Consider the following 25,150-nt stretch of genomic DNA (forward strand, 5'->3'; position numbering starts at 1 on the left):
TCCTCTCTCTCATCCCTTGGGCCAAGCTAATGGGAGTCTGGCCTCGACCTGGATGGTGGCGCAGAAGGAAGTGCAGTTCTCGTGTTAATAGAGTTTGACGGTCTAACCGCGGGCGCCATCACTTCTGAATAAACGCAGGCGAGGGCCCATCTATCAAAGTTCCGGGGCCCCTCCCCGCCCCCTGCCCTTAAGACCCGGCTGAGCTCCAGCCGGCCAGGCCAGCGCCTCCATTAAGGACATCTATGAACTTGTCCGTCTCCTTGTGCAGCCGCTGGAGCCCGGGCCAGGCCCGGCGCGCGCTCACTAATCCTGCAGACAAATTGCTCCGAGATGAATTGATGTCAGCAGCTATTGATCCCCGGGTATTACGGCAGTAATTCCGCGCGCGCCACCTACGCAAAAGATGGACTGAGGCCCTGAAGATTGCCTTGCGCCTACCAAGCAGACACGGTCTCCTGGATGAGAGGCACTGGGGCGTCGGGGACATGGGAGCCCCCGCGCTCGGGGCAGGTGGGGGGCACTGTTGTACCGCGGCTCTCCAACCCCTGACAGGCGCGCACATGAAATGGATGAAAGCGACGCTGAATAATGTGATTTGTTGTCAGCCCAGGCGTGAAGTGCATTAGCTGGGCGCTTCTTTGAAGAGGGGGCTTGGAGCGCGGGAGAACAATGACAGGGGGTTCTCGCAGAAAATCTATTGTGATTAGAAGCAGAAGGGCCTCTTCGGGACACTCTCATGGATTTCCCACGGAATTCCATAGATTTTTCTACAGAAGCAACACAAATATGGGCTGTGAGACATTTTCATAAACCATTCCCCTTCTACTAGAACATTGGAATGTTGAGTGCTCCACTGAAGACAGTGGAGCAGCAGGGCCTATATGAACTAGCAGAGGCCTTGCACAGCCTTTACCCCTCCCTCCTCCTGTAGCTCAACCGACTATGGCTCCAGAAGGAGGGAGGGGTGAATGCTGCTCAGCTCCTTGGTCTCCCTGGGTTGGCCAAACTTCAAAAAGCAGTTCAGCCAAGCCAGAGAGAACCATTGGCTGACTCAAGCCCCTTTTCACTGCTCTTGTTGTGAATGTTCAACAGCTAACACCCGTGGCCCCCCTCGCCCTGTTAGCTGTAGAACTTTCACAGCAAGAGCTGTGAACAAAGGCTTCTGAGCCCGAGGGAGATTTCAACCCACCCGAGCTCCATGAGGCCTTTGTTTTATTAATTAGAACATTCTGCCCTCATGGGGTAAAATGTTCTAATAGCTTTATAGCCCGCCATAGCGGGGCTATAGTGCCCACTAAAGGCTTGCCCCCTTGTTAAAGGCCCTTGCCGAAAAGCTGGAGTGGGCCTTTAATGTCTGGTATAGAGCATTATAGAGGCCCTTGCCGAAAAATTGGAGTGGGCTTTTAATGTCTGGTATAGCCTGGTATGGCGGGCTATCAAGCTATAATATATACTGAGGTCCTTTCACAGTTACACTTGTTAATTGGCTGGGAGATGGGAACAGTGATACTGGAACAATTTACAGAGTGGGGATGCTGCCATTAATGTTACATCACAAAAAGAATGTGAATGAGTAAAGACTGCCGGGACACGAAAGGAAGAGACTGAGGGCCAGATTTACAAGGCCATAGCGCCACCTTACACCACATTTGCATAGTTGTTTTATGCTAATGTGGCTCAAAGAGGAAAAAATAGCTGTGCCATATTTACAAAGTGTCACTTTGCGACCCCTCTTGTGCCACATTATACCTGCACCAGGCATAATGTATGCAAGAGGGGCATTCCGGCGTTAGGAGGCCCCCAAAAATGGTGCATTGAAATCTACAAGATTTCATTGTGCCACTTTTGGCGTCATTTTTAATGCCTGCTCAAAGCAGACATTAAAATGACTGAGTCAAGCTTTGAGTACAACCAATCCAAAGCACACACCCCATCTAATCTTTTCAGCGACCATGCTCGGTTGAGACATTCGCTGATTCCCAGGGCTCCCCTCCTGGAAGCCTATTCCTCACTATTTCAGCACAGAGTATGACTGACAGAGGAGAGAAAGCCTGGAAAGAAAGAGATAGTGGCAAGCGAGTGGAGGAGAGATAGGGTAGAGGAAGAAATATAGGCGGTCATTCTGACCGCCAGGGCGGAGGACCGCGGGAGCACCGCCGACAGGCCGGCGGTGCTCCAATGGGGATTCCGACCGCGGCGGTAAAGCCGCGGTCGGACCGGCACCACTGGCGGGCTCCCGCCAGTGTACCGCCGCCCCATTGAATCCTCCACGGCGGCGCAGCTTGCTGCGCCGCCGAGGGGATTCCGACCCCCCCTACCGCCATCCAGATCCCGGCGGTCCGACCGCCGGGATCCGGATGGCGGTAGGGGGGGTCGCGGGGCCCCTGGGGGCCCCTGCAGTGCCCATGCCACTGGCATGGGCATTGCAGGGGCCCCCGTAAGAGGGCCCCTAAATGTATTTCACTGTCTGCTGCGCAGACAGTGAAATACGCGACGGGTGCAACTGCACCCGTCGCACAGCTTCCACTCCGCCGGGTCGATTCCGAGCCGGCTTAATCGTGGAAGCCTCTTTCCCGCTGGGCTGGCGGGCGGCCTGAAGGCGACCGCCCGCCAGCCCAGCGGGAAAGTCAGAATTACCGCCGCGGTCTTTCGACCGCGGAACGGTAAGCTGACGGCGGGACTTTGGCGGGCGGCCTCCGCCACCCGCCAAGGTCAGAATGAGGGCCATAGTGGTTAGAAACAGGTAGGACACAGAAGGCTTATTTTTATTATAATTTACTAACATCTTCAGAGAGAGGGTTGGTAACGATGTTCGTCTTCTCAAGGTCTGAGAATTTCCCCAATGGAGAAAGTAAGACATTTTAGGTGTAATTGTCACACATTAACCTGTGAAGTCTTGAGAGAGGTTCAGCGGTAGACAGTGTAGCAGGCATCATCATGAGCAAAGGTGGAGATGTGGTCCCTTCAAGGTGGAGTTTGGATGTGTGAGGGATTTATTGGAGGGGGTGAATATGACTTTTTAATCTTATTTTATGTCACTTTGTGTTATGAACTATTTGCTTCAATGGTTTATATGGATTTTGACTGCACCATGTTCAGGGCTGGCTTTAGGGCAGTGCGACTGGTGCGGCCACACTGTGCGCTGACCTGGAAGGGGGTGCACTGACCTCAAGGGGTGGGGGGGGGGAGAACTGCAAAGCTCCTTGTGTGTCCATCTTTCAGGCAGCAATAAAAATGTCAAGAATACTCTTGTGATTAATGTTCTTGCTACAGAGAAAGATTGGAGTTTTGTCTAGGGCCATTTTTGACTCACCATAAAGTATCGCAGAGGGTTAATATACCCGCTGAAAAAACAGATCTATATTTTATGTGGATAGCTGAGTGGATTAGTAAAGCCAGCCTTTAGCAGCACTTTAAAACTAATGAAATGTATGAGAGAGGGGTCTATGGAGAGCAGAAGGGCACTTTTGCTGGGTGGTAGTGAGTGAATTAGAGAAGGAGGTCATGGGGGGGGACGCCAAAAAAGATTGCCGCACTGGGCGCCACCAGCACTAAAGCCGGCCCAGACCACCATACTAGTCAATCTGTGTTCAAAGCAAACTTGTCTGAAGTAAACTCATCAGGTGTCCTACAATGAGTGAGAGGATCGAGCACAACCACATTTATTTGTTATTGTTCATTCATTTATTTGACTTATGATTCTGAAAATGAATGTCAGATGGTGCTAATTTTGAACCTCCAAGCAACATTTTTTTTAACTTAGCTGAGCAACACAAAAGCAGAGAATCTAAGGTTCCGAACATAAATATGCCTAAACACAGTCACGTTTTAATTGAGTTTCTAGATGTATTTTAATATTTATGAAACATGATGTATTCACACATTATCAAATCAGTAACAAGGACTTTTGTGTTTGCTCAGCACATATTTTGGCGGTGGTTAAGGATGCAAAACTTTGATAACTTTATGTAACTCTGCAAACATCTCGGTGGCATGCATAAATAGCAGGTTGCTGTTTCCTTCTGAGGGAAGTAGAGCCCCTCCACCCAACACAATGATGGCAATTAATCTGCCCCTGCAATTACAGTACATGATCAGGGCACCTCACCGTTTCCACTTTTAAAACACTTAGCTGAACCAATTCAGAAGTAGGTTCACCCTCAAACTTTTTTGTTTACGTTTTAGTTTTTATATCTATACATTACCGATTTGTTAATTTATATTAAAACATCATTGCATACACATCAATATAGAAATAAAATATTAAAATGGGCAAACTAATGTGCCATTTTATGGATATGTATTCCCCATATATTATTGATTCACAAAACACGATAAACCTCTTATTTTTACATAACCTAGCACCGAAGAATTTTGCTAACCAGCAAAGTGGCATTACATGACCACATTTTTCAAATAATGTGTTTCATAAATAACCATCAAGGGGTAAACTAGATTCAGTATGTTTATCCTTCTCCTTATCAAATAGTACACCCCATTTTAACCTTTTGTCCCTGCTGTATAACTTCTGAAGTCTGACTGAGGTGAAACAGAGATAGCCTCATGTCTAGTCCACCAAACACGTGGCTAACCCTTACTTAACCATATGCACTTGAGGGCTCCATTGTAATGGAATTTTCCCTAGTTTCAAAAAGATCACTTTTCTACTGAATATTTTTGAAGCTACAGACATAGTTTAGGGCCAAATACGCTGAAGACAGAAGCATTTCAGAACATGTCTTCAAAGATCCATGTCAAGTTTCATAGAGGACAGAGGAGGAGATGAGGTCAATCCTGAAAAAAACCACTCACCATGGTGACACAAGCTTACCTTCAGGTCCCGGTGTACAACGCCCATCTGGTGGCAGTGCACAACAGCCTCTAGGATTTGCTGGATGCAGTGGCTGTGGATACAGAGGAGGAGAAAGCAAGATGTTGAATGAGAGAGGTGTTTGAACATCCATAGCATAATTAATGTGTGATCGGGCACCACATTGTGAAAGTTTGCTGGCTTATCTCTTTTTACATAAATCCTGTGTGCCACAACCGTTTGGACATGTGAAACATGTGTAAAGTACTTTTGTGTGCTGCACTGTTCTATGGGTAGTGCTCAGCGCAATGTCAAGGAATATTGAGCTCAACCACCACAATGGGGTTGCATGTGTACAGCCCTCTCCCATCCAAAGCCTTTGAGAGGACCTTCATGATTTCACACAAAGACAGGACTGCAGGGGTGTACATGAATACAACCTCATGATGCTACTGACCACCCTAATTCAACTGTGAACCTGGACAGTATTTTATGGATGAAGTCCCACAGCATTTTTTGGACCTTCATGCTTCCACGCAAAGGCAGGACTTCAGGGGTATTCATAAATAAACCTCAGAATAGTACTTACCACCCTGATTGTTCTCCATTTTAACGATGAAGGCCAACTCCTCACCACCAGTGAGGACTTTGAACGGGCCAGAGGACCATCCATGATCATTCGAAATAGCCCCTCTAGGACCACACCACATGTCCATCACCCCAGGGAGGTGGACATTCAGTACCCTTGCCAATGCAAATACCTCTGTTATGGAATTATGTGTCAGGGCTATAAGGATTCCCTCATTTGAATGGTGGCTTTAACCATTCATACAAAGGATTGGCCCCTTTTGAATGTGCAGCTCATGCAAGCTGTATTATAAAAAGTATTTTGGCCTCTAGAGGGCCAATGTGAACACTCAATAAATCTCACAGTTATTTAAAGGCTTTCAAACGGCAGGAGCAATAGAGCTACCAAAACTGATGTGTTACCCTTCACCCAGGCTATGCACCCAACCCTTGACAAGCACCCAACCTCTGCTGCGCACAGCTTCAGGCTGTGCTCAGCCTGGGATGGCTTTTGGCTAGGCTCCAAAGCCGGCACCCTACCTGTAGCTAACCAGTGGCACACGGACTTCAGCCAGGCCCTGCACGTAATAATCGTGTATGGCCAACCCAGGGCCCAAACCATGCTGCGCACAGCCTTTGGCCAGGCACAGAGAGGGTTAGCCACAGGACCTTGCCTTCAGGCAGGCATTGAACCCACAAGCCTACCTATGTGTATGTCTTGGGCCATGTGCTGCATGAGTTACTCATTGGGTCTGGCATTCGGCGAGGCCCTGCATCCCTCACTGACCAAACACCCAACCTACATTCTCATCCCTTTTTTTTATTGTTAACGTTCGTAAGTGGTGTAATATGTGAGGTCATAACCAGTGCATGATGGGAAACAAGTTATAGTTAGTTCACAAAACTATAACTGGTGTATTTCAGTGTTTTATTTTAACATTAGCTCATGTCTCATTCCACCACCTAGCTATACATTACTTTACTCCTTGTAAATTGACGGGACATTTTAAAGTAATTTAAGGTCTTAGAAACGACCCTAAGTATAATATCACCTTAGCCTTTTTTTCTGTAAATTTCTGGGGGGGGACGTGGGGGGGGTTGATCATATTCTAAACTGTACCAATTGCCAACCCTTCACATGCAGCCAACCTCTGCTGCACACAGCCTTGGCCATGGGAGTTAGCTGCCTGCGCCCAACCGGAAATTCGGAAATTAAAGCAGCCCAAAGACTCCATTATGTGGCAATAGTTGAACAGAACGCTAATTCTCCTAAAGTAATTTTTCAACTACTTAAATAGATTGCCTCTCCTCAGCTATATGTAGAAGGGGTAGAAGCTTCCCATAAGCACAGTGATGATTCAGGCTTTTTTTTCAGAATACAATTACTGACATCTATTTAGCATTTCAAGCTAACCCCAGGAGTCAGATAAATACGGAGATACAACCGCTTAATGATACAGTAAAGTTCTCAGATCTTCCCCCTGTCTTGTTGGAAAGCGGTGTGAGAATCATGGGCACCCTTAAATCAGGATCCCCTCTTGATCCGGTGCCTCTGTGGATCCTAGCCCTAGGAGCATCAATAATTGCTCCTACGATAATTGAGCTACTGAATTTGTCATTAGAAACTGGGAGCTTCCCCTCCCAATGGAAACCCGCAATTGTTAAACCCCTCCTCAAGAAACCCAATCTAGATCCTACAATTTGAATTAATTATAGACCCATCTCCTTGCTACTAGTTTTTGCAAAAATATTAGAAAAGCTTGTGAACAGCCACCTATCGTCCTATTTAGAGGACAATGATTTCTCACACCCCTCCCAAATGGGCTTTAGACCTCGGCACAGTATCAAATCGGCTCTGATTGCAGTAACGGAAGGGGCGAGACGACGCCTAGATGATGGTCACGCTTCAGTAGTAGTGTTACTGGATCTCAGTGCCGCATTTGATACGGTAGACCATGGGATCTTACTTCAGAGGATGAAGGCGATAGGAGTCACAGGGAATGCGTTAAGTTGGTTTAGTGAGTTTTTAAACTCATGTTCATTTCAGGTACTGGATAGATCTTTCTACTCACAGTGTTTTTATAGTAAATGGGGGCTACCTCAGGGCTCCTCCTTTAGCCCTTCATTGTTTAACATTTATATGCGGCCTCTGGCCAAGGTAGTGGAGCCTTTTGACCTTTCTTTGATAACATATGCCGATGATACGCAGCTGGTGTTTTCGGTGACCACAAACCATGACTCTCTAGACACCTCGCTTGGTCCCTGCCTGCGGGCGATATCAAATTGGATGTCAGACTGTAAGCTCAAACTCAATGCAGACAAGAAAGAGATTATGTTTTTGGGTTCTGAAGCTCCTTTGAAGCCATCTCCTTCTGCTGTGTCCCCTTTGAGGGATCTGCCAGTATCCAAGGAACTTATTAAGAGTGTTGGGATTTGGCTTGATCCATGGTTAGACATGGACCAACAGGCTAGGAAAACCTCGGCCACATGCTTTGGCATACTCAGACTCCTTAGGAAAGTGTTTAAAGTTCTCCCATTTCTGGCTAAGAGATTAACTATACAGGCATTGATCAGCTCACGCCTGGACTATGGGAATGTCCTCTTCCTCGGGTCTCCAAAGTACGTGAAGAAGAGATTACAAGTGGTACAGAACACTGCCGCCAGACTTCTCTTGAATATGCCGAAACACGAATCAGTGAAACCTGCATTTGCCACCATGCATTGGCTCCCAGTTGAGCAGCGAATAAAATTTAAGGCTTTGTGTTATATACATAGATCCTTACATGAGAAAGGTCCACCACAGCTGCGCTCTTTGGCTACCTTCTATAAGCCTTCGAGACATCTCAGGTTGTCATCAGCAGCCTTGGCGGGAATTCCGCGTGTAAAAAAGGCTAGATGGGGAGGAAGGTCCCTCTCATACCTAGGCACAAAGATGTGGAATTCCCTTCCCCTATCGATACGGCTCACAGAACAGGAACCAATTTTTAGGAGGCTGCTGAAAACATGGCTATACTGTTCCTCTGTGAAAATCACTGGGAGGTTCTGCTAAAGCGCTGGGAGGCTTTCGGGTAGCTATGCGCTATACAAGTCAGATAACATAACATAACAACCGCCAGCAAGGGGACAACCCAGGCTACGCATATCCTTCAGCCATGCAGGCCTGCTCACTATTTTAAATGATTAGCCCCTTCAAGACCAACCCAAGCATATTTTTTTTTAATTCAAAATAAACGTTGTTGATTTTGCAATTAATACATAACACAAAAGAAGTAAAGTACAAAATGCTAAGAAAACCAAAACAGCTGGATATAAAACAAAAAATAAAGTCCTAGTCTAAGACAAAAGGAGTGTCCGGGTTCAACAGCGTGTTACATGGTCACAAAATAGTTATATCAGATGCAGATAGTTAAAATTCATAACATTGCAGTGGTATAAGTGTATCTATAAGGTGTGTACTCCGAGTGTGTAAGAAGAGGGAGTAAAAAGTCATGCATTTGGGAGGAGAAAGTGAGAAGGTCAGATATCTTGCTCCTACATAGTAACTGGATTTGAGATTGATTTGATTTCCTGTATATGGGATATTGGTTTGGGTTGAAGCTCTATCCTGGTGTAGACGCAGGATGTCAATAAGAGTTCCGAGGTATTCCGGGGTATTTGGTGGTGTTAAAATGTATCTAAGGACTTCCAAGTGGGTCTATGTGTAGGTTTTTATGGAGACTATTCGAGGGCCATGTTTTCTGCGCCTCCAATAAGTGTTACCAAGTTAAACCAGACTGTGAAAGATGCTTTGTTTGTGTCTTCCCAGTTGGGGGTATTTGATTTGACTTCGGTTGTTAGTAACAGGTCAAGTAAGAAGCTGTTGTTTATATTTGTGATACCAGGACCCAGGAATCACCTAATGAGATATGAAACTTCATGTTTAGGGTGTATACCAAAGCTTTTAGTGATGTAAGAGAAACATTTTCTCAGAATTTGTTTACTGGTTGAAGTGAAAAAGTATATGTGCTTAAAGTTACAGCATGTAGGGCTATCTAGGATGTTCAGCTTGTGTAAGCGGGATGGGGGCCCAATAAGCTCTGTAGATTAGGCAGAATTCAGTCTGTGATAGGATTGGTGAGATTTTGTGTGCGGTAACTGATTTCCATATATTACTCCATTCCAGATTTTGTATAGGATGAGAGCAGGGTGTATCCCAATTCTTCATTATTTAGTAGATTGTATTTGACATTCTGGGTTGTAGTAGTTTATAGAAGTTGGACTCTTGATGGCTAGATTTGTTGAGATAATTGATAAATTCTAGAATGGAGAACCTAGTTGGCTGGGGAAGTAAATGCCTTTGTTCATACAGGAATCCCCTTATAGTAGCTGTTCTTCACATTTGAATGTTGGGATATGCTAGAGCTAAAGGATTTAATCAGTGAGGTTTTTAATGTTCTTAAATATATATTTAGAAGTGGCACAGTGTGTGATATTCATAGAGAAAAGTGCTATGGGATCTGGCAAACTACTAGCTTCATACCTCAAACATAAACACAATCAAAAACGGTTGATGCCCCTAAAGGCGATAAGAAAGCCATCCAAACTAACCCCCCAAAAATACTAAATATCTTCAAAATGTTTATGAAGATCTATATTCTGATGATCATCATGTCTCCCTGGTACAATGTTCAAATTATCTAAATAACCTAAACTTACTACGCCTGTCAGATGAGGACAAAGCAACTCTACATAAACCAATCTCTATAGGGGAAATCACAGAAGCAATTAAAACCCCTAAAGTAGATACAGCACCAGGTCCTGATGGCTCTATAAGACTTTGTACCCCTCTATACAACTGACTCTACAAGAGCTGTTTAATCATTCTGCAACAACCAGCATAATTAGTGGCACTGCAGCTGAGGCTACCATTGTTATACTCCCTAAAGATGGAAAAGACTTCTTGTTAATGAAAAGCTACTGATCAGTATAGCTTATAAATCTTGATTGTAAGCTGTACACATTTGTTTAATGCATATTTCTCAAAACTTACTGAACAGATTAACAGCAAATAAAGAAAAGCACACTTTCTGAGTAACTGTCTAACTTTCTGCTATGTTTGATGTAATTTAATTCAGCTGCTTTTTTGTATCAGAGAGTAAAATTTACTATGAGGATGAAAATACAAAATCAGTGTTTTGCCTCCCCCAATTTCTTGGAACCCCGCTTGACTGATCAGCCTAAAACGTTCCTTGAAGGAGCCAAAGTAAACTAACTTGTTTTTAGTTTTGTGCAGATTTGACAAACAGCACCAAAGGCATTAAAGAATTAAAAAATTTCTTTCTTGTGGAAAATCAGACTTAACTATAACTCTAATAATAATAGTACTATTGTCACTACATAATGACAATAGTACCATTACCATTATTATTATAGTTATAGTTAAATCTGATTTTCCACAAGAAGGACATTTTTAATTTTTTTAATGATTTTGGTGTTATTTATCAAATCTGCAGAAAACTAAAAACAAGTTTGTGTATATATATATATATATATATATATATATATATATATATAGATATATACACACCAAAGAGACCCGAAATCCCGAGGCTCAAAAAAGTGGCGGTCCGACCATGGTTTCGGGAAACACCATAAATAAGACAAAAAAAAGGATTCTTGTAATAACAAGAAAGGTCAGGACACTTCCAGTGAAAGTGAAGCTTTTACTATCATACAGATATTCACAAATAATTCCTCCCAATGCGTTTCAGCCATAGCCTTGTTCACAGAACAAGATCTGACTTTTTTTTAAATTTATTTTACAATATCCTATGCCCAATCTTAATTTGTCACTTTCATTTTGATATGATGCCTTTAGTTTCTTAATGACAAGATGTTCCACTCTGTTTCGTTTTGACTTGGTTATAAGCACTATTGACAACATGTCTGGATTAACCTCCATTTGAAATCTCCTCATGGTCCCCTCGAGGTTCTTCCCTACTTTCTGATCTGTAGAGCATGTTCTGGTCATCCTAAGCATCTCACCATGTGATATACTCAGTTTTAAAATTTCATCATGGTAACGTGATGCAAGTAGTACATTGTTTGTCAACTTCTTTTTTTAGAGTAGTTTCAGTCTTGTCCTCTTTCACACGTAAAAGTGTATTACCAGAATCCACCTGAATCTTGCTAAAGTTGTACATCAATTCACTGTTGTCATCGCTGTCATTTAGGCTGTGAAAATATTATTAAAATATTCAATAAATTCCTGCTGTGCGTCTTCAATAGCAGAAAAAGATTGTCAGTATAACACACATGCATATATAGAGGCCGTGGGAGAGAAGATATGTTATGGGTAACCATGTAATATGGTCTGGATCTGGAACTATCATAACTGTCACCAGAACCCACAGAAGGCAATGATGGACTATACTACACGTTTGCTGTTATAAATTTCTATATTACTGCTAACGTGGATCCGGTGAGAGTAATAATTTATTTTTATTATTGTCATTAATTGGAGAAAGGAGGGGCTCCATGACCCCTTGAGGATTCATTTGAGTCTTGTTGCTAACCACTTTTCAACAATAGCAATGAAAAGCACATTTTCCTCTGCACAGCTGCATATATTATTGCAAAGTACATGTGCATTATGGGTCTTAGTGGGCTGCGTTATAGCCTGCACTCAGAGCCATACAGGTGAACATTGTATATGTGCGATTAGAGCATATCTCTCCATCAGGCTTGGCAACAGGATATGTTATATATGTACAGGCACAGCGAGCCATGGGGCTCTGTAATATGCAGTTTAATTATAGAGCATAGAGTTTAACCTAGGTCGCTAGGAATCGTCAGCCGTGGACAGCAGCTGCCGCCGCAAATCTCATGAAGAGGGGTGGGGGGGAGGGGCAGAGGTGACGGGGGGATGAATAAACAAAATATAATTTTTTAAAACGTCCCTTTTTCCCGTCGTCGCCGCCTCCTGCTGCGTTGCTCCTCTGGTCTTCTTGTGATGTGCCAGCAAATGCTGTGGTACCAGCACAGGCTCCCCAGCAATCCTGACACTGCTTACTTGCAAAACATAACATTTAAGCAGCGTCTGGATTGGTCTGAGCAGCTTGGTGTACTGCTCATACAAAAAGCCTGGGGTCTGTGCTGTTTCTCCAGCCAAGCTGTGTATACAGCCGGGCTGGAGAAATCTAAGTGCGCATGTGTGTTTGGCCAGCCTCAGACGGCAAGGCAAACACACATGCGCACTTAGGTGCACTCTCTCCTCATCCCACCTCCCACAGCCCGGCCTGGTCCCACCCTGAACACACTGCTGGCTGAGCCAGCAGGTGAAAGATAAAACAATAACTAAATATCGTTTTACCTTTCATCTCGTGGCCTAGCGAGGGGGGCGGCTCTACTTGCCATTGCAAAGAAGCCGACCCTGGTCCTGGAAGATTCACATAGCAAGGCTTTAAGTGAGGATTAGCAGAAAATTAAAGTTTCTTACAAACCTGTTTTAAGTGAGGCGAATAATTGATATGTATGATAACTGTAGGGATGAAAATAAATACTGTCCTTCCTAAAGAGAGACAGCCAAGAAATATTAACAGAAATATGAAATATGTTCTAATAGTTTTCTTACTAATATAGAGCAAATGTGTGACTTTTGGTGGTTAGGAGGGAATGGGTCAGAAATGTTCCCAGAAGCATTCCTAACATCTAATTCGCTGGAGAGCCTCAGGAGTCCTACCAGGCAAACTTTACTCGAGGGGTTTTATATTAGGTAGAAAATGCAAATGAGTGCATCCAGTGCAAATGTGCATTTCCAACTTTATTTTTTCTCCATATAGGGTGACCTTTTCCTACTATGTGGAGAAACCGCTTCACTGCACCATGTTACAGTTGGGAGGGTTCCCTATTTATTCCAGCCTTGGAAACCCCAAAATCATCCATACTTGCAGATAAGCCGCCATTAACCCTACACTTTCTAATGATAAAATTCCACTTTAGACTTTGGCATTTTAAATGCTTTTTGTTTTTAAATTAGGTGCACTTACATGATTAAGTGAGTGAAAGCACTGAGAATTAGGGTCTGTACTGAAGTAAAACAGAGCTAAGGATGCTATGGGGCTGATCACGTGTAGGCTTTACGTGTCCTATGGGAACACAGCAGATCGGAAGTGTTTCCCCTAGTATTTTGCCTGCTGATGGCATGCAAAATGACCAGCTAAAATACATGGCGAAAAAGGAGAATAATATGCGGGACCCTGTAGAGAAACACTAGTTGGTACATATTACTCCCCACTCTGGAGCTGCACACTCGCAATGGCCTGATGCAGATGCAGGGGTACCACTCGATAGTGGCAATACCTCTCCCGATATTACTTGACCCTGTTACCAGGCATTTTGTGATGGGTAAATCTATGTATCTCTCAAGGAGCTGAATGATAATGGTAAGCATATTTGTAAATTGAGTAGTCCCCCAGTGGTATTTTTGCTGCTGATATTAATGGAAAGAGAATTTATTAAGCCTGAGTATTTTGGTGCTAGTGGTAAAAGGAAGAGCAGTTATAATGTGCGGTATTGCCACTGAGCAAGGAACTTTTCAACATCATCAAGGAACTCACCAACCCCAAATCCTGCTCCATCGACCCGCCCCACTCACAAGACCTCTGCGACTCCATCTTCTTCCACCGCAAGATCACAGACATACATGGAAGCTTCGCAACGCCATCCCCCACCACCACCACCACTGACATGGTCAACCTCATTGCACCCTGCTGCACCAACGTACTCAACGATGAAGAAACCACCAAAACCATGAGCACCATCCACTCTGGCTCTCCCACAGACCCCTGCCCTCACCACGTCTTCAATAAGGCCAGCCAAATCATCTCTCCCCAGCTCCGGACCATCATCAAAAGCTCCTTCGAGACCGCCACTTCCCCGGAAAGCTGGAAACACGCTCACAAAAGCCCAAAGCCGACCCCGAAGACCTCAAAAACTACCGACCTATCTCCCTACTCCCCTTCCCCGCAAGGGTCATAGAGAAAATAGTCAACAACCAACTTTCCCGCTTCCTGGAGGACAACAGCCTACTCAACGTCTCCCAGCCTGGATTCTGCAAAAACCACAGCACCGAGACCGCCCTCATCGCTGCACTGACGACATCAGGACCAGGCTAGACAAAGGTGAAACCGTTGCCCTCATCCTTCTTGACCTTTCCGCAGCCTTTGACACCGTATGTCACCAAATCCTTTGCACACGCCTCTTCGATGCCGGAATTCGCCACAGAGCTTGGACTGGCTCACCTCATTCCTCTCTGAAAGAACACAAAGAGTTTGCCTTCCCCCGTTCCGGTCAAAGGCCACCAAGACCATATGCGGAGTCCCCCAGGGATCCTCACTCAGCCCCACCCTCTTCAATATCTACATGCCAGCATCATCCAACCCCACGGCCTCAACATCATTTCCTATGCTGACAACACCCAGCTCATCCTCTCCCTCACGAGGAAACCCACAACCGCCAAGAACAACCTCCACACCAGACTTCTCGCCATCGCCAACTGGATGACAGCAAGCCACCTCAAGCTGAACTCAGAAAAAAATGAGATCATCATCTTCGGACCCAACAAGTCAGCATGGGATGACTCCTGGTGGCCGGCCACCCTGGGGCTGCCCCCAACACCCACCACCCATGCATGCAATCTCAGCTTCATACTAGACTCTTCACTTTCCATGACCCAGCAAGTCAATGCCATCTTGTCCTCATGCTTCAACACTCTTCGTATGCTTCGTGGATTCCCGTGGAAACCAGAATGGTCACCCACACCCTCGTTAGCAGCAGACTGGACTACGGCAACGCCCTCTACGCAGGATTATCGGCCAAGCTCCAGAAAAACTCCAGTGCATCCAGAACGCCTCAGCATGTCTCATCCTCAACCTCCCTTGCCACAAACACATCTCCACCCACCTCAGAGCCTTACACTGGCTACCCGTCAACAAAAGGATTGTCTTCAAAATCCTAATCCACACTCACAAAGCCCTCAAGACACCAGACCGGCCTACCTCAAAGATCAACATAACTTCCACATCCCGACACTCCAGCTCCGTCCGCGGACCTCGCTCTCGCAGCAGTCCCCCGCATTCACCATACCACAACCGGCGGAAGGTCCTTCTCTCACCTCGCCGCCAAAACCTGGAACTCCCTCCCCACCAACCTACGCAAGACCCAGGACCTCCTGACCTTCAGGAAGCACCTCAAGACCTGGCTCTTCGAGCAGTAGCACCCCCCCCCCGCCACCCCAGCACCTTGAAACCCTAACGGGTGAGTAGCGCGCTCAACAATTGATTTATTGACTGGGTATCCTGGAGCTAACAGTACTGGTAAGGGCACTTAGAAAATGTTCTAACTCTTTACACACCTATCCTCTGATTCTATGTGGTCTGCCCCCTGACACTATGGAAGTTAAAGCTACAGTTTTGGTAAGTTTCCACTTTGCTGATGAAGTTATGAGGAGTGGCAAAATTATTCCTTCACGAAAGCAAAATTTAGCTTCTCCAATTCCGTTTTCCTAGAGCGAGATGTCACGCAATGTCACGCCCAAGGATGGCAAGACTTCAGGGTACAAGGAAATTGCTGCAAAGTTTTTCCTGCTACCATATAGGGTTTACGTTATACTTGATTGGCAGTAGGAAGTTGTTTAGCATCCACTTCCTGTCAATCAGAAGGCCCGCCCCAAGGGAAGGGAAGTCCAGCAAGACGGGGAGTGACAGCTCTTCACTGCAGAGCAGCAGCAGGCCACGCATCCCCCTTCAAGGAATTGGGAACGTTTTTCCGCTGTCAATCAATCAGGGCCCCATTTTCTCTGCTTTGATTATTTCAATACTTCTCCAGCTTCACACTTGCAGACGCTGGTGAAGTTTTAACAAAATGTACGAGAATTTGTCTTTGCAACTTCTCACCTCGCTAACAAAAACATGTAGCTGTCATGACAGTGAATTTTTTGGACGTTCTCCTAACCTGAATAAATATACAGCTCGCTCCCAGACATTATAAGGGCATGCGAATTATTTTGTCAGCGTTGTGTATGTATGGCGTGTCCACAAGCACAACAGCGTGAAAACCGTGTACTCTCCGGCTGATGAATACCTTACGTCTTACAGCATGACACTGAAACAACGCAGGGCTTACTCCCAGGTGTTATAGGGATACACCCCTGGAGTTCTCAGCGGATGAATGCTTCGATTATTTACAGATCTATACTGAGGTAATATGTGAACGTTTTCCAGGCACTGCTGGAATAAATGATTCAGGATTTAGTAGTCGAGATGGTGAATGCCTTGGTTATTTACAGGCTTATCCTGATATACTGTGTCTCACCAGGTATTATAGGTGGTATACCCATGCAGCTCTCTGGGTCCTAGATGCTTTGGTATTTCATCTCTCTGGTGAGAGAGGTCTCTGGAGCAAGGCGGTGTGTTGAAAGCTAATTAAGAAATGGAAAAAATCTATATTCACTTAGAACAATAGAATGATGAGAGCTCCACTGGAGACAATGGGGAGGCTCCAGGCTAATAATGGCTGGTATAAGCTTCTGTTTGTCTTTTAGCCCCTCTCTATTAATTTAAAATATTCTATCCTATGAGGGTCGAATTTTCAAATAGCCTTATTACCCTTGCCCCATGGGCTATACCGGTTGCTAAAGGCACTCTATCATTATAAGGCCTCACCTGTGGCTCAGGCCTATAACTCGGGTTCAAGCCCTTTAACAACTGGTATAGGCCTTGGTAGGGGCAATAATGCTACAGTAAGTGAAAGGATTTTGTAGTAAAAAAAAAAAAAAAAAAATACAAAGTTTTCACTAGTGCATAGATTAGGTTTTAGGATTATGGATTTCCAAAGTGTGCAGGATATTCTGGAGACAGGTGGTGGAGGAATGATAAGTGTGGCTTATGGTGAAAAAGGAGGATGGGGAGGGTAGGGGGCAGTATTGGGACGGGGACACTTCTGCATGTCTCTGGACAGCGTGCTTCCCCTGCCGTATGCTGATCCCCAGGCAAGTCACTTAAAAGTTACTGTGTGGGTTCTAGATCCCTGCTTCAGTGAACATGACAGTCATATATGCCCACTGGGGATCTCCCTGTTTACATGGACTGATACCCTAGATATTAGCTCTGAGGTCAAAGGGGAGGCATGCATAGTGCATCCATATTTCACAGAGAGTGTCTATTGCCCTCTCCACCCAGGCTGTGGTAGACTGACAGTGGCGGCAGCAATAAATCTACAGTCAGGGATACCGGTATCCTTGTACCCTTGTTGAGGGGCGTACTCTGCAGTATTCTTTGCCTGTGGTCCTGGGATGTGTCTTTGAGAGCCAGTAGGCTCCCTCGGGAAGAATGCTGAGGAGAGCCTTTGTGTTTAATGTGACTGAGCTGTTCTTCTTGACATTCCAGCTCCCCCATGCCCCTCCCTATTCATTGGAGAAGCCTGGTGGGCTGGGGGTAGACACGTGCCCTTATCTGTGTTTAACACAGTAACTCTGTTAACAGGGACAATGGTCAGTGCCTCCTGATCTGGAGTTAATTAAAATTCCTCTCTGGGGAATAGCCTAGGCTAATATCAAGATCTTGTCCGGAAGGACAATAACATCCATTGCAAGCCTTGGACACCCAGTGAGCACGACACACATGTGCCTCACGATTGGAGGGGCACCAAGGATTCAAAAGTAAGAGACCCTCTGATTGCATCAGCCTATCAATCAGAGGTGATAAAGATCTGGCCTGAGTGTTCAGTTGCTGTTCAAGACTGGTATTCTGTTCTAACAAGCATCTACGGGAGCCATCCAAGGCCTGTGGTGAAGACAATGGATGTTTGCTCACCGCATTTGAACTTAAGAGAGTTTCTCTGCGATGGATGGATTCTGCTGTATAGGAATTTGCCAGCTTGACTAGGATCAAGGGCATCGGGCAGCAGCCTGAATGCAGAGAATCAGCTGTTGTGTGAGGCTTGTGGAGCATCCTCTTGGGACACAAGGAAATTGCAGACAGCTGCTCAAGATAAGGAAGCTTGCAGCACATCAACAGAGATGGACGGGGACAGGAAAGCTTGACTCCAGTCTTTAAAGGTGAGATCACTTTGCCCAGACCCCTCCCCTGTGGTGTGGCAGCCGGTGATAGTTCCAGTTACAATCAGTAGCTGGTGAAGAGTGTCCTATAATACAGGTCCCCACCTTTCTCTTTGTGACATCTGGTGGTACCAAGGTGTACAGGCACTCGGGCAGCCACTACCTTCTGACAGCTAGCCAGTGGCTACTGGACTAGTGGGACTCCAGTAAACTGTGCCAAGACATCAGGCACCTGTGATCAGATCTCTGATGCCACTAGAGTGGTGTTCTCACTAAGGACAGGAGGGCACTTCTGTTCTTTGGGTGGTGGGTTCTGGGGCTGATCTGGAACATCTGACTTCACGTTATATGCTGGAACTACCTCATTGCAATACAAGAATTGGTATCATGGTTCTAGCGAATGAAAGCAACCCTGTGCAACATGGCCTGTAATATGCAATGCTAATTGTGTGTCTACATGTTTTATTCATAGTGCTTAGTGTCTAGGTGCTATAATACTGTTTGCAATCAGAACTCTGATGTTGTGTTGGGTTGTAGAGATGTCTGTTTTTCATTGTTTATCCTAGTTTTATGTGTAGCATTTTTCTCTTATGTGTATTAAAGTACTTTTCTTTGTAAAAAGTAAAGCACTAACTGGACATTGATATTATCAGCTGATAGTACAGTGTGCACTGTATTCTGAATGTCTAAACTGACCTAACCTCATTGAGTAAGCCTTGGACTGCTCTGTCTTGCAGCCCTGGCAGAGACAAATGCTGGAGAGAAGTACTTGGTTATCCAGTTTTGGGTCCACTAGTACTGAGCCCCCAGGGACACCAGCGGGGAACACACCAATTAATGAGATTGGAGCATAGTAACCCCTTAGGGCCCTGGTGCCCAGGAAACTGGGTCTAACAGGCTCTCACTGTTCTTTGCAAAGTTCCCTCCCTGGTTTCATTGCATCACTCATATGTGTGCCTAGTAATTAATATGAAATATACACCTGCGCTCTCTGACACTGTGCCCTAGAGATCTGTCTTGGCCTTGTGCAGTGCTCAACTCCCTTCTCGGTTAGGATCACGCAGTACAAATACCACAAACGTAGCCGCAGATCTTTCCTCTCAGCTGTGGAATGGGAATAAGCGAGGAAGGGTAGACGTCTGGGCGTACAGTACAACCTCGCAAGGTGACTGAAGGATGGGATCTGCTCAGGACCCAGGTCTTCAAAGATAGTGAGAGGACAAATTAGCATATGGATAGTGCAATAACATCACAAATAGTGGTGTCACAGGAAGGGCTGTCACAGCCAAATCACAGCATTCACTTTAAAAGTAATATTCCTTTTTACTATCATTGCGGAGATATAATGTTTGACACCTATTTTATATGAACAGAAATATATGCCTCCAACACATGTATTCATACCTAAACTATAAATATAAATATATATATTGTTTCTGAATGTAAAGCAGTAAGTGTGTATGGCACTATGCACACTCCCACATTTAAAAATAATACATTGACAAACAGTTAATTATTTCTTTATTATGAAATAATTAATGCTCTGCAGTAAAACATAAATTGAAGAATGTAGAGATTGCTACAGAATCAGTGTACCCATAAATTTATCAATCCAATGTTTAACTCATTAAGTTGGTGTCGGGGGTGACCGAAGCATGTACTTGTGATACATTAAAAATGGGAAATTGTGCAATGATGTGTATCATGTAATACTTCTTCGTCCTGCCTTCTTGTAACTCCAGGAATGAGATGCGAAATGAGTTTTACGTTATGAAAGTCGCTCGTATTGCCTGCACATAAAAAGTGATAACGTTTTGAACAAGTGACTTCGATTTACGAGTTAGATTAAAAACCCAGCAAGTTTTCCTGCAAGTACAATGTGCGTAATTATTTATTGTTAATGTTTTTGTTTCCTGCAAGTGTTTTATCTGGAATCAAATAACAAAAGCATCATGTTCCGATATCGTCAAGGGATCAAAGAGTCAAAATGTGGCAGCTCACTTCTGAGCTGCACGCATAAGAAGGACATTTTTGGCGCTTTTAATAACACCCTATAATCCACAGTAGAATTTACGTACATTATTTGTTTTCAAATTGGAACAGAGATGGCAGTTAGGCAGAGGCAACGAGATAGCAGAAGTCTTAAAAAGCACTGTAAAAGGTCACCGGAGCCTCAGCCTCGGTGTAAGGCCTTCTAAAACTAATGGGAGGACGTGGTCCACCTGCGTCAACCCCGGTCTTGGACGGCTACATTCAGCTAAAACCAGTGCTTAATTTCGCGCCAGTAGTTTCCGGTGCGGAGCACCGTCACTTATTTTTGAGTGCCGGCACTTAGTTTTCTGTATCAGGCATTTACAGCGAGCAAAAGACACTAATGGGAAAGACGAAGGAAGAGAACAACGAAAATGCGTCACACAGGGAGAAAGCAAAAAGCTGCAAGAGTGAGCTGAAGGGGCAGGGAGTGGCTATTAATGGATTAAAGAGGCCCGAAATGGCTTCAGGATTACGCTACCTCAGCATTCAGGCTAGCACTTTTAAGTGAAGCAGCCGGACTTTTCACAGGAGAGCTTTGGGCACCCTGCACGTTTTTATTTATAAATAAAGCACTGGCTAAAACCCTTACTCTTACGGCCTGCGCCTGTGTGCCACGCTCTAATCTCTGGCACAGCCTGCGACGCGTGCGGGGGTTGGGGAGGGGTGTACAGCAGACGGCTGCTTCTCCTCCCAACAAAGACAACAGACAACATCGAAAATAACGCGTCCCGCCGGGCCAATTACTGAGAGTTTTCTGCTTAGGTACACATTACCGACGTCTAGAACGCCTTCCAAGGGAAGACCTGTTTCAAGAGAAAACATCAGCCTCTCCAGGGACCACTGCCCAAGGGATGTGTCCTCCTTAGGAGACGGAATCACAGAGAAAACCTCTCTCCCTCCTGACACCACTTTTCCAGGGAGAGGAAGAAGCACAGACAGCTGATTTGCTGCAAAAAGCGAACCCCACAGAACACGCACTGGATGCATGTGCAAATGCATTCACCTGTGCAGACCAAGGCAAGATTGCAAACGGATGCTTCAAAGGAAATTACGTCACAGAACACGGGAGCCTGATTGATGAGTGACTTTGTACACTTTTGGCAATGGGTTGTGAAAAAGAGCACACAGCGTGTTTTCGGTGATGACCCAGCTCAAAGGGACAGTGGGGCACTGCATAGAGATTGTTTAATTGTAGTACGTATGCGGTGATTTCTCCAGAATCAGAAGTTTTTAGCTCGAGAGCCAACTGAGAGATAATAAGTAAGTAAGGCTCCTAATTCCATGGTCAGCAATGCTCTTACAGCAACATGTTCCGCCTGTTGTTAATAACAGAACAAACAGCCACTTAAAAGTAGAAAAACGCTTACTTTTAAAGATGACTAATATCACAGGAGCTGCAAAGCGAACCACATGGCTGCAAATGGAAAGATAATTGCTACACAAAATAACCACTGAATGAAGCCCCAGCTGTGTGGCCTGAAAGCTCATGCAGGTAACATTTATGCATATTCCAAAGCACTACTCTAAAAGTAAATCTTAGTGGAGCGCACCCTAATACATAAAAGGGTGATGATCAGTAATGCGTAGTAAAATACATCCATAGGTGGGGTTCAGTAGGCCCCTCACAAACCTGGTATCTGGGGCCAATGCACCAACTGCACTTACTTCTCAACATGGAGTTAAAAATGTACTTTTCGGAACATCGTAGGGAGGGACAGCCTTATAATGTTACATGTGACATCAGGGAGCTCTCATCTGATGGTCAGTCCCCTTACTAGTGTACTGGTACCCAAGAATGATTTCGCCAACCCCAAGCCGATGCTTCAATGGGGAATAATGCTGCTGGTAAAACTCCAGAAGGCCTTCCTCGCGTTCCACTCAGTATTCAGCTTAAAGCTGGCTCCACTTAGTATCCAGCCGAACAGAGAGCAAGAATGTTCTTATGAGAGACTCTCTATTTAGGCACCGCTATTGTGTCATGGACTTTCTTGACAAGATCTCTCCTGAGTATGTTTCCTTTTCATTAGTAATTTATATCCTTTGGAAATGACTTCAGTGTGTTGGTTTGCCTTCCTTCCAAGAAAAAGTTTTTCACTTGGCCAGTACCAAAATCTAACGAGGACAATAGGAGGTCAAAAGATACCCAAATGCATACTATAAATTAATCTTGTAAGAGATTTATGCCCATATGAAACACTGCTGTGTGAAATAAAGGCTGCAGTTACTCCTTCGGCTCCTGTACAATAAATATGTACCATACATATCCCATGAAGGAGTTAGTATCCGTATTGTGGGGCTAAGGGAACGCTCCAGCAAATGTTTCTTTTCTTCCTAATTACGCTGGACCTTGCCAACCAATACCCATTAGCTACTTACTTCAAGGAGCCCCATTACACTGGTGCGCCAAGGCCTATATTTTCTTGAGTACGGTTTCCAAAATACAGCCTGGTGGCAAGGCACAATGTTCCTTCCACAAATGAAGAGTGACATGTGCCAATTACTACAACATCTTGCCACACTTTATACACAAATGTATCATCCTCTTATAAGTAAACGACTAGAGTACTTCAACAAATTTCTCAAAGAGAAAAGCAAAGAGAAAACAGTTATTTTTAGGTCTAGCGCACAAGCGCTTTGACCTGTTGTAAGTTTTGTAGGTTTTTACCACGCCCACTTCACGCCCATCACTTTCACTAGTTCGTGGGCTTGACTTTCAAAAATCCTTTGTTGTAATTGGTAAATGCTTTACGTTTGTCACTCCTTGGGGTCGTTTGGTTACCACGTTGGACACCAACCCTGTGACATGGACAATTGCACTATTGCTGATATCTTTGACTGTGAGCGAACTTCTTTTTCTTTTTGTGTCTCTCCTTCGCGGTCATGCCCATGGTGGCCATGGTGCTTTGAATCGGCTCGCTTATGTCGACTGTTTTACTTTTCATTTTCAATTTATGTGGCAAGAAAAGTCCAGTTAGGAATTTACAATGCCAATAGCGCTAACGGAAGCAAACGCGAGACCCATTGCATTGCAAATGCTTGTTTAACAGACTGTTTCTAAAATTATTTCCATTCCCCAAGATTGAATCAACAGAAAGGTTTATGCTATACAAACCACTAATCGAGTTGTACTTCAACAGCTCTGCAATCACATACTGAATCTATGAGAACTCCTTTTGAGGAGAAATGGACAAAATGCTAAGGCCAGGAACGATCAAAAAATGTGCCAGCCAATTAACCTCATTTATACTCCAGCCATGGCTCATCATTGAAGTACATTCTTCTATAATGATTTCTAAATTTTCCAGGCTCTCTCCCAGTTCTGATGGCTATCCTATACCTATAAGCTGGCAACTTGTAAGAAAAATTAGGACAGATCGCCGATGGCTCGTGTGAGAAGGTAGCCTCTTTCTAGCCTTGTTACCCCCACTTTTGGCCTGTTTGTGAGTGTATGTCAGGGTGTTTGTCACTGTTTTCACTGTCTCACTGGGATCCTGATAGCCAGGCCTCAGTGCTCATAGTGAAAACACTATGTTTTCAGTATGTTTGTTATGTGTCACTGGGATCCTGCTAGTCAGGGCCCCAGTGCTCATAAGGTTGTGGCCTATATGTATGTGTCACTGGGACCCTGTCACACAGGACCCCAGTGCTCATAGGTGTGCATGTATGTGTTCCCTGTGTGGTGCCTAACTGTCTCACTGAGGCTCTGCTAACCAGAACCTCCGTGGTTATGCTCTCTCATTACTTTCAAATTGTCACTGACAGGCTAGTGACCATTTTTACCAATTTACATTGGCTTACTGGAACACCCTTATAATTCCCTAGTATATGGTACTGAGGTACCCAGGGTATTGGGGTTCCAGGAGATCCCTATGGGCTGCAGCATTCCTTTTGCCACCCATAGGGAGCTCTGACAATTCTTACACAGGCCTGCCACTGCAGCCTGAGTGAAATAACGTCCACGTTATTTCACAGCCATTTTACACTGCACTTAAGTAACTTATAAGTCACCTATATGTCTAACCTTTACCTGGTAAAGGTTAGGTGCAAAGTTACTTAGTGTGAGGGCACCCTGGCACTAGCCAAGGTGCCCCCACATTGTTCAGAGCCAATTCACTGAACTTTGTGAGTGCGGGGACACCATTACACGCGTGCACTACATATAGGTCACTACCTATATGTAGCTTCGCCATGGTAACTCCGAATATGGCCATGTAACATGTCTATGATCATGGAATTGCCCCCTCTATGCCATCCTGGCATTGTTGGTACAAATCCATGATCCCAGTGGTCTGTAGCACAGACCCTGGTACTGCCAGACTGCCCTTCCTGGGGTTTCACTGCAGCTGCTGCTGCTGCCAACCCCTCAGACAGGCAGCTGCCCTCCTGGGGTCCAGCCAGGCCTGGCCCAGGATGGCAGAACAAAGAACTTCCTCTGAGAGAGGGTGTGACACCCTCTCCCTTTGGAAAATGGTGTGAAGGCAGGGGAGGAGTAGCCTCCCCCAGCCTCTGGAAATGCTTTGTTGGGCACAGAGGTGCCCAATTCTGCATAAGCCAGTCTACACCGGTTCAGGGACCCCTTAGCCCCTGCTCTGGCGCGAAACTGGACAAAGGAAAGGGGAGTGACCACTCCCCTGACCTGCACC

At 45.1% G+C, this 25,150-nt stretch overlaps 1 protein-coding gene across 4 annotated transcripts in view; it reads right to left on the minus strand.

Moving 5' to 3' along the window:
* CAMK2A (calcium/calmodulin dependent protein kinase II alpha) overlaps positions 1 to 25,150 on the minus strand; it is a 448,541-nt gene that overhangs the window by 139,954 nt on the left and 283,437 nt on the right. For all 4 annotated transcript variants that reach the window (XM_069199537.1, XM_069199539.1, XM_069199538.1 and 1 more), the window contains exon 6: positions 4,832 to 4,904. In XM_069199537.1, coding sequence (XP_069055638.1) covers positions 4,832 to 4,904 — 73 coding nt within the window. The remainder of the gene's footprint in view (positions 1 to 4,831; positions 4,905 to 25,150) is intronic.

Source organism: Pleurodeles waltl, chromosome 7, assembly GCF_031143425.1.
Source record: "Pleurodeles waltl isolate 20211129_DDA chromosome 7, aPleWal1.hap1.20221129, whole genome shotgun sequence".
Lineage (NCBI taxonomy): Eukaryota > Metazoa > Chordata > Amphibia > Caudata > Salamandridae > Pleurodeles > Pleurodeles waltl.